Below are 15,686 nucleotides of genomic sequence, written 5' to 3' on the forward strand. Positions count from 1 at the left end.
TGGTAAAGGGCAGAGAGCTCCAGTCCAACTCAGACGCCAGCAAGGTGGAGGTGGAGTACTGGTTTGGGCTGGTATCATCAAAGATGAGCTTGTGGGGCCTTTTCGGGTTGAGGATGGAGTCAAGCTCAACTCCCAGTCCTACTGCCAGTTCCTGGAAGACACCTTCTTCAAGCAGTGGTACAGGAAGAAGTCTGCATCCTTCAAGAAAAACATGGTTTTCATGCAGGACAATGCTCCATCACACGCGTCCAAGTACTCCACAGCGTGGCTGGCAAGAAAGGGTATAAAAGAAGGAAATCTAATGACATGGCCTCCTTGTTCACCTGATCTGAACCCCATTGAGAACCTGTGGTCCATCATCAAATGTGAGATTTACAAGGAGGGAAAACAGTACACCTCTCTGAACAGTGTCTGGGAGGCTGTGGTTGCTGCTGCACGCAATGTTGATGGTGAACAGATCAAAACACTGACAGAATCCATGGATGGCAGGCTTTTGAGTGTCCTTGCAAAGAAAGGTGGCTATATTGGTCACTGATTTGTTTTTGTTTTGTTTTTGAATGTCAGAAATGTATATTTGTGAATGTTGAGATGTTATATTGGTTTCACTGGTAATAATAAATAATTGAAATGGGTATATATTTTTTTTTGTTAAGTTGCCTAATAATTATGCACAGTAATAGTCACCTGCACACACAGATATCCCCCTAACATAGCTAAAACTAAAAACAAACTAAAAACTACTTCCAAAAATATTCAGCTTTGATATTAATGAGTTTTTTGGGTTCATTGAGAACATGGTTGTTGTTCAATAATAATATTAATCCTCAAAAATACAACTTGCCTAATAATTCTGCACTCCCTGTAGATGTCAGCAGCAAAGCCTTAACAGATAAACCATTTTACTGGGCAAATTATACTTCAAAAATAGAACATAAAGATTTTTAGATTTTTTTGAAAGATGGTGGCCAATATGCCTGATCTGAATACCAAAGAACAAACATGTTTTGTGCTTGGTACCCAGCCTTCATCAATGTGCATTGAACCAATTAAGTGATCGAGCTAACCAGAGTTAAGGCAAATCAGTTTCTCAACATCATGTTCCATGCAGAAAAGTATTTGACATAGTAAAATGGAACATTTGGTTGTCTGTTATGGTGAACATCTGTTTACATCTAAAATATGCTACCTGAATAAGATGCCTACAGGGTGCACTATAGGCTAATGTGGAACAGAATCACACCTTTATGGAAAACCACAATATTCACTAGAGCATGATGCAGGGCTGTCCCATTTCGCCAGTTTCCTTTGCATTATCTAACGAACATCTGGTGGAATACATAAATCCAATACCAATAGATTACCACCATCTCAGCAATAGGCTTAGCAACTGTCTCCCAATGATCATGAATTTGGAGAACAAAAGTCATATACAAATGGCGATTTGATTGAGTGGTCTGAAACTAATTACCTGTTTGTTTTAATGAAGTTAACATTAAAGAAGTTTAATCCCTGAATCAGATGTATACAAATTTATACATTATTAACTACTTTGCATCAATGTTCATCAAGTTCACACCACTTCAAATCTGTAAAATATTTTTTACTCATCACTTGTGTTCAAAAATCTTCTTAAACATTTTCTTTGAAACCCCGATTAACAGGATTGCAATAGGTGTAACTCAATCATCACTTATACATCTAGAGGAGGCACGTGTTTCGCATTGACACGGTTTTCCTCGGCTCTTAACAGATTAGAGGAATCACTAACATAATTTCTTTCACTTTAATTATTCATTTTGACAAGCCATATCAGCCATATAATTCCCTTGTTAAATATACTTAAACAACTTTATCTTGATTGTCTCAATACTTTTAACACCAATTCTGATCTCAATGGCAGTACCGTTAGTTTACATTTCTTCATTTTAAGTCGATATTATTCTGCATGAGGGCTCTTTCCATTAGTTTTTTTCAGTGGGCTCATCTCATCCTTATTCATATGGTCCTCTCAAAAAGAATATTATCAGTTAGAATCTTCACTTTACACCCATTGTTTGTTCTCTTGATAGGGTCTGGCAATATTGGCCTGCAGCAGGGCCACGGTTCAGCAATTAGTCTATCTAACTGCTGTCCTGTGAGTGTGCTGCATGACCAGGAGCCTTTTCATGAGGTTAATATGAGCCAGCTGAAAAAGTAATCGAAGGAGTCCTCATGCAGGATAAAATGGACTCAACGTCACAAATGTTTACATTGGTGCAATTATGTAGCAACTGCTGCCAGGCACGAGTAAATCTAGATTCTGACTATTGTGCTTCATTACAAGCCATAATTTAACATTATACAGATGGTTTATTGGACAGCTGTTGATAACCGATGATTTACTCTAATAGCAGTCAGACATCTCTGTTGAGAATGAAGACATCTGGGTGCATGGCTATTCATATCTCCTTCCTGTACAGCGTATTACATTTGTGTTTCTACATTGTTCATTTATTGCTTGTCATAGGTAAAGAAGCCACACTCCTTCTGCAAAGCTTGAGTAAGCTGAGTACGCCGGAAGAAAAACTTGAAGTTGTAATCAAGAAGTATGCTGAAATAGTAAGTGCACAATGCAACTCAACAATGCCTATGAAAAAGCATAGTTAGTCATTTAAAATACCAATACCATGTGCATTTGTTTAAAAAACTGTTGTCTTGAGGATCAATCTACATTTGCCTAGCTCTTAAAAGATTACATACTAAAAAAGTACGAACACTGAAACATAATTTACACATGATAATAATATGTACCTAATTAGACATGTTGCCATTTTTTTCATTCATCTTTTCTAATATTTAGCAAAAAATGATTTGGGATAATTATTGACCTCAATTTTATTTTCAGAACAACATTAATGCTTAATATAATACTTTCATCATAATTGAGTGAAATTCATATTTTAATTTCCTAAAATGTCAAAATTATGTATTTTTTAGTTATGCATTTCACAAAATTAAAAGAAAAATGTGCAGGTTTTCTTTTCAGAAAAAGCACACTCCCATTGATATTTTCAATATTTGTTAGAAATAAATATGAAATGTCAATCTGTGGGGCTGTTATCCACAAAATAATCGTGGTTTTCTTTTGTACATATGGTTACATTTAAAAACTTGCAAATTTCATAAAATGGTTTTTCCAAGAATTTGAAGGACTTTGGAAAAACGGAGTCCCACAATTTTGTGCACATGCTATATGTGCCATATATAATTCTGAAACTTACATTTTGACAAAAATAGATGAGCAGAAGTCCTGTTCCTCTAAGCTCACTAGATTTCCAGTAGAGATATTTACTGCCTATAAGATGGCTCTGTAACAGAAATATTTTTGTAAACAGAGTTTCAGAGGTCCATGGTTTTATAATATAATTAAATATCTCTGAAGGTTATTCTTTAAAGAATGCTATTGGTAAAGTACAGGATTTCAACTTCTGTGTCTTAAAACATTCTTTATAGAAGAGAGAATGTAGCGCAGTGGTCAGAGCGACTGCCTCAGAAGCTAGCGATCCGGTTTCGAGCCTTAGCTTTGGAACAACATCCTGTGATTCTGGGCAAATCACTTAGGGGGTGATTTTAACCCAAGGTACTGCCGTGAAATGACCGCACCGCGGTCAAAAGACCGTGGCGGCCATTTAAACATTTCCGCTGGGCCGGCGGGCGCTCTCCGAAAGAGCGCCCGCCGGCCCAGCAGAAATGCCCCTGCAACGAGGACGCCGGCTCAGAATTGAGCCGGCGTAGTTGCAGGGGTGCGACGGGTGCAGTTGCACCCGTCGCGTATTTCAGTGTCTGCAAAGCAGACACTGAAATACTTTGCGAGGCCCTCTTACAGGGGCCCCTGCAGTGCCCATGCCATTGGCATGGGCACTGCAGGGGCCCCCAGGGGCCCCGCGGACCTGCCATGAACAGGATGGCGGTAGGGGGTGTCTGAATTCAATGGGGCAGCGGTAAACCGGCGGGAGACCGCCGGTTTACCCTTTCTGACCGCGGCTGAACCGCCGCGGTCAGAATGCCCTCGGGAGCACCGCCAGCCTGTTGGCGGTGCTCCCGTGGTCGGTGACCCTGGCGGTCACCGGCCGCCAGGGTCAGAATGACCCCCTTAATCTCCCCATGCCCCTCAACAGCACATTGAGACCCTCACGGGTGATAAGCTGCGCTATATAAATCTACATTACATTACATATAGATCACAGAATTGTGAAATATCAGTAAAACCTGCAATGTACTGTGATCAAAAGCTAGTGGCATACAGCCCAATCTTCACTCCATGCCACTTCATTAAAATGTCAACAGTATATATTATGCAAAAGCTATATTGCAAAATATGTGGTCAGAGGTGTATCTTAATTGGTGACATTTGGGGGGTATTAATCTCAAATTTCCCAACTAAAAAAACAGAGGGCTGCAGGGTTATTGGGTGAGATGACCAAGGTTCATGATGGATTGTTCCTATGAGGATCAGGGTCATACTAATTTGCATTAGGTGGGCTTCCGGAACTGACTTAGATTTTTGTGGACAGGGAACTCCATCACAACAGGGACGGAACACCCTGTTCACCAAATTGAAGTTCAGCACGTCTGATTTTGAGTCAGGCATACCACATGTTTTACAGTGACAGTAAAATGTACTATGTCGGTGGAAAGTTTCCTCTGATGGCCCAACAGAGATGGAGCCATCGGTGATAAGCCATCCAACTTTCTGTCCAAGCCTAATACTGCCAGTGTTTGCGAATTCCCAAAAGTAGCAAATTTGCATCCATTCAAGTAATACTTCTATGGGTGCAGATGTACTACTACTAGGAAAGCCAGTCATTATATATATTTAAGTTCATGATCCAAAAAAATGAACAAGCTAAATCCTGTTTTTGAAATCGTGACAATAAGACACATAGGAGTCCTGGTTCAGGGCCCACGGCCCCAAATCCCAAGCCAAGAATACATTTATTTGGGGGCTGTCATACCCCCCACACTCCTCCTTAAGCTACGCCCGGTAAGTGGTATTTTCACACAAGAAACATGCATTGATATAATCCTTAAAGTCATTATTAGTTTACTATATTTATACTTTTATATAGTATTGCAGATTGTGGGCTGTCAACATTGGAATCTTTCCCCTTGGTACCCCATCTGACATCACAGGCAATGAGAACAGAGTATGAGTTTCTGTGAAGTCACTCAGAATCCCGATTTGATAATCTTCACTTTGTGTTGACAGCTACACATCAACACATTTCTGTCATTTACGAGGCTATCCATATTTAATATCAGAAGCAACCTTTGAAAGTTTTCTTTGCAGATAAAAATGGAGAGTACAATATTTTGTAAATGAAGGTATGTTTGGTTTAATTGTTACGTATTGAAGACTTTTCATTGTAAATTGTTCACTATTAGTTATTTGTGTTTTTATAATTGTTTTTCTTTTTTTGCAGTTTAGAATCTCTTTTAAATGTAAAGTTTTGTTTTGGTGATTTTAATTATTAGAGCAATTGATTTTTTTCTCTTTAATTCAGGTCTTAAGTTGAATAAATGTATTTTCGTGTAAAGACCTGTTTTTTTAGGAAGCAAAACCTAGTAAAAGCACTTTCTTTTAGAGTGTTGCGACTTCACAGCAGGAATAAACAGCCATGGCTCAAAAGCAGAAAATAACCATATTTGGAAAGATACAGAATTGTAGATGGGTAGCTTTAAAACAGATATGTTTTTCACCAGAGTGTTCCTAGAAACATCAAATAGACAACAGGAGAAAAGCATGAGTTGCCTATGACATCACCATAAACTCTTTGATGAAACAATGCCCATTATTCCCCAAACAATCCCCCTTCTTCAAACTTATGTACGGCAGCTCCATTTCATCCTGCTCAGTTCTCTTCACTTGAATAAGAGTAAAGAAGTCATGGGACTGCCATAGTTCAGCATGGCCTCACCTGCATCCATCCCCTGCCCTGTGTTACTCATGGTGCCCTGACACCAACCGTCACCACCCTCTGGCCACACCTCTCCTCCCCTACTCATATTTTAAAAATCATACAAGGCATCCTGCCACACTCCCACACCATCCTTAGCATTACCCTCTGATCCCCAAATATATTTTTTAAAACATGCTCCAATTATGCTGTCATCCATCCTCACCACCTTCAGCATTTACTCTCATCTTCCCCACCCAAATCAAAATGAACTGCCATCCCGACACCCAAGCCACACAACCCTTTTTTTCCAATTCCTCCTCATCCCCTACCAAATACAAAAAATAGCATCTGATTTAAGTTGCCCACCCACACCCCCTTGGTGCCTCCCCTGCCCCTCTCCAATGAAGCCAGACTCTCTGCTCTCTAAGAAGCACAGACTGGGCAAAGTGCTGACAGGCTGTTTGAGAGCCTCTAAGCTATAGAGAGGTCAGGACTACAGAGACCTGTGGCTACAAGTGAATAGTGTGATTGGAAGTGGGAGACTGCCACCCACCTTCACCCACATCACTGGATATTTGGGAACTCGAGAGAGCCCAGGTACCATTCCTGCACTTTGCACGGGTCTCAGGTGAGGCAACTGAACACTCAGGGAAGCAAGCATGCCGCCTTATGACATCAGACACAGTGAAAAACTACTTTTATGGCCCAGTGCTGTGGCGTAGTAGCAGTGAATAACTACATTTAGAATCTAGTGTTCATGCTTCTGTCAGCATCAAGGTGAAAGATTCAAGAACTAGGTCGGGCAAATTCTCAAACCTTATTCAAGAACCTTCCAGATAGAGAACGGGTGACCTGCTTCAGAAACTAAATGAAAAGTTGTAAAAACATTTGGTAATCTGGTGCAGAGCATGACTAAGGCCACATACTGCACCCAGAACCCACCTGGCATGAAGATTGAGCACAGCCAAAGCCCAAGCAGTGCGATAATTGATGTCGCACATAGCCTTTGCCCAGACCCAAAAGTGACTGGGGCAGGTAGGGAGGCGATCCGCTGATGACCAGAGGTCATACTTCATGCCCAGAGCTCACTGGGTACAGACAAAGAATGGAATTATCAAAATGCCAAGAAACACACGGGTCATGGTAAACTAACCTGGCATCAGACAAATGTACATCTCTGGTCTCAAACCTGTTGCTTTCATTTGTGCTACCTCTTGCTCCATTCCCTCAAGTCTTTCTTCACTTCTGCTTTAATTTAACCTGCGAGTGCCACAATGGCTGCACTTTATTTGAATTAAAGAGATAAAGCCCTTTTGCTGATATGAAATTTAGCTTTTCGCATTCCAGTAAACAAGCGCAGCTAGCCGCGCCCCTTGGTTATCAGACACCCTGAGTGCTGCCTATTCCACCCGTGCCGATTTCCTTCCAGGCCATTGGTGGTCAGAAATAATGTGATGTCGTACCATTATGTCATGTGTGTGGTCAAAGGGTGTGCAATGCCACTTCCGCTGCTGCTAGTATTACTGTGAATTGACATCAGTGGGTAAGTTTCAGGATCAGAAAGTATAAACGCTGACATTAAGCACCAACCCAAGCATAATATCAAATTCCAAAATTATTACGGGGAAAGCTCTGGAAAGAGTCTGATTGGCTAAAGAAGTTCCGAAAAGACAGCCCTTCTAAAAAACAAATTTTTCATTTGAGCTCGTCAATCAATAAGGACATAGTTTTAATTTATTAAAAATATATATTATTATTTTATGTCAGTCCAACTCTTTTTAATTTCCGTCTTTGCCTCCTGTCTCTCTAGGTAGAAGAGCACCGCGCTGAACAAAAACAGCTGAAGCTGCTACAGAAAAGGCAGGCCCAAGTCCAGAAGGAGAAGGACCAGCTGCAAAGTGAGCACAGCCGAGCAATCCTTGCCCGCAGCAAGCTTGAAAGTCTCTGCCGAGAATTACAGAGGCACAACAAATCACTTAAGGTAAGAGTAACCTTACTGCACGTGTGTAAACTAAGGGTTATCAAATTAACGCCCAAGTCGACCAGGTAGGCTGTCGAACTACAGTAAAAAATGAGCCAATTCACAAACAAGTCAGAAAGCCCAGCATGTAGGCTTCTACTGGGAGGGATTTCCGATTACCTGCCCTTACTCACAAATGACCAAGACCTTATGTAGATTCCTAGGTTATTCCCAGTGCTTAATTTGAGCCGGTGGGGGCTACCAGCACTCATGTTTTGGGACCAGCATTTATGTCCTCAACATACATTTCCCAGGAGAAAGAGATGAAATAACACTCAAAGCGGAAAGATGGAGGAAAATAAAGATGGAAAAACCATCACAAACTGAGAAAGGAGAAACCTGCAAGAGTGACCTAAATTGGCTGAGAGTGTCGGTTAAGGGATTTAAGAAACAGGCTCTTCATGTGATTTAGCAAAATGAGATATTTCTTCAAAGAGTGCAGGAGTTCCCTTATCAGCGGACAGGGGCTTGCTCTTGCAATCCCAAGGTGCTATTCTACGGGGTAGTGTGGTTGAGCAGCCTTAGGCTTATCAGAGAGGAGTGTTAAACATCTGCAAATACGCATACAGTCAATAAATGAGACACACAACTCAATAAGGAGATCCACACCAATTTACAGCAATAACAAGTATCTTTCTATATATTTAGGCACCAGAATCAATACAATCAGGTATGCACATTTTGCAAGAGTAATACTTTCAGGTTTCAAAAGTTGACAGTGCATTTTTCAGAAGCAGCAATGTTATCCTATGGAGAGAAAAACAAGTGCTGCATTCAGGTATAGTACAGTGACTTATGGGACCAATCTCGTGTGCTTAAGGTAAGTATTCGGCAAGGGTCAGAACCACACCAACAGGTCACACCAGGCAGCACTGGGGCGGCCGGGTGCAGAGGTGTAGGACAGCGTTGGATACTCAATGTGAGTCAATGGAGATCAGTCTAGTTGAAAAGAGGCTGCAGGTTTGGACAGAGAATCCAGTCAAGAGAACTAACAGGTGGGTTCAAGTCTTGAGAAGCTCGAGTACGGACGGACACCTTCGGTTCTCTTCTCCACAGGCCAGGGGCAATGGGTGCAGAGGTGTCCTGAGGCATCCAGTTTTCTCCACTGGGAACACTTGTGGTTAACAGGGCCTGTGGGTAGAGGCTGCAGGTAGCATTGGTGAGTCCACAGAGTGGATGCTTATCCCGCTAAGACCAGTCAAGGTGGACTTACCCCAGTGTTTCACTCAATAGATGCTTGCATCATGATGGATGCTTGCATCCTTCAAGATGGCTGATGTTTTCCCTTTCGTGATAGCCTTCACCCAGACGTCACATGATAGTACAAGTGTTTTTGTATCAACCCCCCAGCCCATACATACACTCACCGCTTTGGCAGGGGATAGAACCCCACAGTCTAGAAGCAAGTTGGGCTCCGATTGGAAACTTTTTCCTACGCAACACAGAAATCTTCTACCACACAATAGGTAAGTCGCTACTTGCCGGGTGGTCTCCCGCTAGGTAAGTCAGGTTTTCTGCCTCTAGTTTAAGCACCCATTATTGCTGTTTTTTCAGACCCCAATAGCTGTCATACAGACCCGGCCGCTTCTCTGAATAGCAACGCCTCTGCCACGCTGGGACAATGTATTCAATCAAATTAAGTTTGCATGAAGCAGACACAGGCTTGTGCCACTTCCGTGCCCTATGCTAGTGTGAACACTTTTAGCACGAAGGAGGGGTTATGATGAAACCTGCCATAGGGTACGCTGACACTTTTCTTCCCAAAGCTGTCTTTAAATTGTTCTAAGGTAGTATGTGGTTTGCCATCCTTTGAGTATGCTTGACTTTTTCTTGTCTGCATGCACATAAGGGAGAGTAGATATGCACTTCTCGATGCCCCTCACATGGCACTGGCTGAGAACCACTAGCACAATTCATAGTAGGACTAGCACTTGATGATTTACTAGTTGCAATATAAATGCATGCTAACACGACTAGTTTGGTGCTAATGACATACGAGAGGCATGTTACATCTTGTCTGTCTCTCTCAAACACTTACTTGAACTCCACCTTTTCTTTGGCTCTGCCCATTTTGATTTGGTTTTGAGCCACAACTTGCTATAGTATTTAGTGCCATGTTTTTAATTAAAAATATTGTGTATATATATATACATTGTATGTTTACTATGTACTTCACTCTCCCATGGTCCTGAAGAGACCCATACTTGAGAGGGGTTGAAACGCTTTGACACCTTTTTTGGAGGAGTTATCTAAGCTGAAATGATATTCACAAATATATTTGGGACTCACATATAAAATAAGTTGAAGGTAGTGTCGCCCCTGTGTGTTTTCCCCACAAAACTACCTCCTATGTGAACTGATCTCAATATTAAGGACTACAGTCACATTGTGTCATTGAATTGGAACACTAGAGTAAGACTGTATTTGACGTGAGTATACCTGTTTTAGCCAGGAGTCTGGCATGGTCTTTGCTTACATGTATTTGTGGTTTTTATTGTGTATGTTTCTGAATGTATATAGAGTACCTTCCACTTCAGTTGCTAATACAACAAGCAACAGTTTATTGCGCTATTGTGGTTAAATAGAATAAAATATTTTCTTTAGAATATGCCTCATACTATCAGTGACTAATTCACACACTTACTGTTGCAACTATGTGATCTTTCCCTACTATATACCATATTTTGTGTATACGACGGTGAGTCCACAGTGGGCAAGTCCAAGTGGGCTCTGTCGCCAGAGGGTTGGGGAACATCGTTGGCACTGTTGGCCCACTTCAGCTCAGACTAGGGAGCAAGGGTGCAGTGGTGTTTTCCAGTGTTGGGTTTTTGCAGTCTGGAGTTCTCTCAGGTCTCTAGGGGTGCCTGCAAGATGCAAGGAAGCAGCTCTGCTGCTCCATGGGAGTTCCTGGGTCTTTGTTGAAGGCAAGCAGTCCTCCCAGGCTTTTGGAGGCATAGCAGCTTGCAGGCGGAGTTGACATTGGCACAAATCAGTGGGAACAGCAGACAGGTTAGCAGGGCTGGGGCCAAGTCAGGTGCTTCTTCCTCAGGCTTTGCTTTTGTGACTCTTGTGGGTCCTTCTTTGTAGGTTCAACAGGAATCTGATTTCCTGGTGCCAGTTGCTCCCCTAAATACTGAATTTAGGGGCAAATCGGGGAGTGGAGGGTAGACGTCAATGGACTACTGGGGTCATTACCCTGGGGTCACTACATATCCCATATGACCACTTATTGTGGGAAGTGGGTATAAGTCTGCCCAAGAGTTCCTAAATTGGCCACCACCAAGCTGGCAAACATCTAAATGTTGTGTCCACATCAGGCAGCACCCCTTAAGGGTGGGACTGACCTGAGGGGTGGACACACCTCTTTGAATACTAAGGGCCAGATGTAGGTAGGCTTTTGCACCTCGCAAACGGCGAAAAACGCCGTTTGCGAGGTGCAAAAGCCCTCAAGCGATGCAGAAACACATTTTGCGAGTCGGAACCGACTCGCAAAATGTGTTTCCGACTCGCAAATAGGAAGGGGTGTTCCCTTCCTATTTGCGACTCGCACCGCGATTTAAGTTGATTTGTGACCGCGAAAGCGGTCGCAAATCAACTCGCAGTTACCATCCACTTGAAGTGGATGGTAACTCATTCGCAAAGGGGAAGGGGTCCCCACGGGACCCCTTCCTCTTTGTGAATGCTCACAAAATTATTTTTTCAGAGCAGGCAGTGGTCCTATGGACCACTGCCTACTCTGAAAAAAACAGAAACAAAAGGTTTCAGTATTTTTTTCTATTTGCAGCTCGTTTTCCTTTAAGGAAAACGGGCTGCAAAGAGAAAAAAAAAACTGCTTTATTTAAAAGCAGTCACGAACATGGAGGTCTGCTGACTACAGCAGGCCTCCATGTTTGCGAGTGCCTATACTCGCTATGGGGCCGCAATTTGCGACCCACCTCAGAATATTCATGAGGTGGGTCATTGCGACCCCATAGCGAGTTGCAGTCGGTGTCTGAGACACCGTACTGCATACCAATTTGCGAGGTGCAAATTGCGAGTCGCATGGACTCGCACTTTGCACCTCGCAAATTGGCGTTTTGCTACATCTGGCCCTAAATGTACAGCCTGTCCATGTGCCAAATGGACCCTAGGCAGGGGGTTCGCCATTTCTCCTTTGAGTGAAGCCAGATCTGTATACCAAGGGCGGTTGGCTTCTTTGAAGCCCCTGCCTTGGAATGCAGATTTGCAGGTCATCCTGTTGGGTGGAGTGTTTAAACGCCTATCCCAGAGCAGGCTTTGTCTTTTTACCACAGAGAGCAAAGGCTTTCACCCTTGGGGGTCAGAATCATGTCTGGTGGTGGCGGACTGGGTCAAACTAGTCAGTCAACACACTGGTAGTTGGTGGGTTTTCAGGGGGCTCCTCTAAGGTGCTCTCTAGGTTCATGCATTAATAAATCCATCACTTGCATCACTGAGGGTTTATTAATGCGAGATGTTTGATACCAAACATCCCTATTCTCAGTGAAGACATTATGGGGGTCATTCTAACTCTGGCGGGCGGCGGAGGCCGCCCGCCAGAGTTCCCCCCTCCAGAATACCGCACCGCGGTCAGAAGACCGCTGCGGTTATTCTGTGTTTCCCGCTGGGCTGGCGGGCGACCGCCAGGAGGCCGCCCGCCAGCCCAGCGGGAAACCCCTTCCCACGAGGAAGCCGGCTCCGAATGGAGCCGGCGGAGTGGGAAGGTGGACGGGTGCAGTTGCACCCGTCGCGAATTTCAGTGTCTGCACAGCAGACACTGAAATTCTTTGTGGGGCCCTCTTATTCTTTGTGGGGCCCCACGACACCCCATACCGCCATCCTGTTAGGATGGCGGTATGGGGTGTCTGAATCCCCATGGCGGTGCAGCAAGCTGCGCCGCCATGGAGGATTCAGCAGGGCAGCGGAAAACCGGCGGGAGACCGCCGGTTTTCCTCTTCTGACCGCGGCCAAACCGCTGTGGTCAGAATGCCCTGCGGGGCACCGCCAGCCTGTTGGCGGTGCTCCCGCCGACCCTGGCCCCGGCGGTCAAGGACCGCCGGGGTCAGAATGACCCCCTATGTAGCTGGGGACCTCATAGTGACCAGTGTCCAGCACACATACTTAAAATGGTTTCCCTGTGCACTCACTATGTCTAAGAATTGACAAAGACATTGCAGGGGCATATCTGCTCTTGCGGATATGTCCTCACAGTAATATATTGCACCCTGCCTTAAGGCTGCAAGGCTTTTTGTATGGGTGACTTAGATATATTGCATGCAGTTTTAGGGGACATGGCATACAGGCCGTGTGCCATGTCATTCTTTCAATGTTAGCTACAGGAAGGCACACAGTCTGCATGTTCTAGGTGAGGGTCCCTGAAGGTGGCACAATACATGCTGCAGTCCTTAGGGACTCTCTTTGGTACCCATGACCTAGGTACCAGGGGTACTATTTACTAGGGACTTCACAGGGGGACCAAAGGTATTGCCAATTGGGAAACAATTGCGCAGTTTTAGGGAAAGAGATCTACCACTGGGGACCTGGTTAGCAGGAACCCAGTGCACTTTTAGTCAAAATTGCATCGCATACCAGACAAAAACTGGGGGTGACCTTGTAAAAAAGGAGCACGTATCTACAGGGGATTAAAGAGGCATGAGATGAGTTTAGGACTACACAGCCTTGGAATTCAGTGCGCCTACATCTAACTGCAGCAACAGCAGCTGGGCTTCTGAGAAGAATTCTGGGCAGGGCACTTTCTTTTACTAGTTAAGCACTGGGTATTCCAGATAACCATAAAACAACACCAATAAGATTGTCTGATTAGCATCTGAAAACATAGATTGCAAGATCATTTTTGGGAAAAAACATTGGCTCTATAACAGAGACAAGAATATTTCGACCTTACACAAATATCTCATTGCAAAAATGTCGACCTCCCTACCCCACTATCGTGCATTTGCCCCAAGCATGCTAAAACTGGAGTAGGAATTGTAAATCACCCAATCCTAACAGAAATTTAGCTGGGTGTAGAAACTGAATAAACGTCAAAATAGTTTTAGGGAAAATATTTATATGAAGTCGAAATTGGGAAATTTATATTTCGAAGAGTATGTTTTCACAAAACATATTTTTTCAGTCTCTGTTTTCACCTGGAACGATCGGCTAGCACACGCTCTGCATGTTCAGGTTTGGGGTTGGAATGACTTTTACGCTTTATGTTTTTCAACCTGACTTTCCTCTACAAGGAAAATCCATGTGGAGAAACTTCTTCCACCACCCCCCGCCTCCCCGACCCCGATTAAATATTGGTGTGTTACATGTTCACACCGTGAAAACACGCTTACAACCACCTTTTGAATGGGTACATCTCAATGGTTTCGGAGTGGGAAAAGTGGGGTAAATTTGAATACCCTAAAGTTCCTTAACAGTCTCCCAAGTACCCTCTGTCCATACCCTTTCCCTTATCTCACCCTCAGGTACTCTTCTAGATAAATCTTAATAGGCAGACATTTCTTCAATAGTCAGACAGTTCTGCAATAGCAAGTGGACTTCCACATGGAAACCCCTATACTGTGAACCAGGCCTACCCTCGCATGTGGAAATCATGTTTTTAATGATTGGAAGCATCATCTACAGGCTTATATATTTTCATTGTGTTCAATATCTTACACTAAAAAGCACTCGAATTTGGACCCTCAAGTACTTTACTGGACGTAAATTTTTACGTCATGACAATAAGATATTTGAAACTTCAAGTCAAAATCATTTTCGTTGAGACATCAAGACTTTCAAAAAGAATCACTATCCAGCAAGTGCATACAGGTCACCAACGTGGAAGCCAAAGCATGAGGCCTGAAGCCTTCCCTCCACCTCTGCTTCGTGAAGTACGTCTGTCCGCACACCTGTGCCCAGCTGCACACCTTTATATGTTCTTTCACAAACGTATATAATATCAGCAAGAACAACAAAGACAACGCAAGGTACTGACAAATCAAAGCAACAGGTAATTGCCCAAGTATATGGACTGACAAAGTAGTCTTTCTTTGGTGATCAATGAGACCATATAAAAAAGGCGTGAATGTGTGGTAATCAAGTGCCGTGCCGTGCATTGTACAGTGTGCACATATTTTGAGCATAACGATTATCAATCAATATTTGTGATGCAGTTTTCCACATAATGGCATAGGTAGAAGTGTGTCTGTTCCCCACTAACAAAAGGCTCTGTGATAATTGACCAGAAAAAAATGTGCAGAGAGATAGGGGAGATGCAGGGCAATACAAGGCTCAGGTGGAAGGAGGTGGGGGGGTAGGGGGGGCGTTGTCTGCTCCACCCATACAGTCACACTTCCACTGGTAGGTATGACTAGATGCCTTCCCCCATGCCCAGGGTCTTTGTACATGGGCCGGAGAGGTTTCTACTCACCTGAGGGTTGGGGTTACCGGTAAAGCCTCGTGTCACCTTTTGCTCTGCCCAAGATGGGGCCAGACTGTGCTCCCCAACGATGCACCTGTTCTGCCAACAGCTCTCTTCTTCTTTCACTGGGTGAGGAATCACACCCAGTGAAACAGGGCCTGAAGTTTGTAGACCTGATCATTTCAGGTCTGGAAGAGCGATACCAACCCTGGGGATAGCGCTCCACTATACTTATAATTGATCTTGATGGCCTAATTAAGATAATTGCACTAAATAGCCAACATGCCTTTTGTAAATTTCTCGGTAGGAGTAAAGT

General features: G+C 43.6%; 1 protein-coding gene across 1 annotated transcript in view; it reads left to right on the forward strand.

Annotated features, from left to right (window-relative positions):
- Positions 1–15,686, forward strand: part of TXLNB (taxilin beta) — a 106,277-nt gene that overhangs the window by 45,221 nt on the left and 45,370 nt on the right. The window contains exons 3-4 of the mRNA XM_069234304.1: positions 2,507–2,598; positions 7,750–7,920. Of these exons, the coding sequence (XP_069090405.1) occupies positions 2,507–2,598; positions 7,750–7,920 (263 nt within the window). The remainder of the gene's footprint in view (positions 1–2,506; positions 2,599–7,749; positions 7,921–15,686) is intronic.

The sequence above is a fragment of the Pleurodeles waltl genome, chromosome 5, assembly GCF_031143425.1.
Source record: "Pleurodeles waltl isolate 20211129_DDA chromosome 5, aPleWal1.hap1.20221129, whole genome shotgun sequence".
Lineage (NCBI taxonomy): Eukaryota > Metazoa > Chordata > Amphibia > Caudata > Salamandridae > Pleurodeles > Pleurodeles waltl.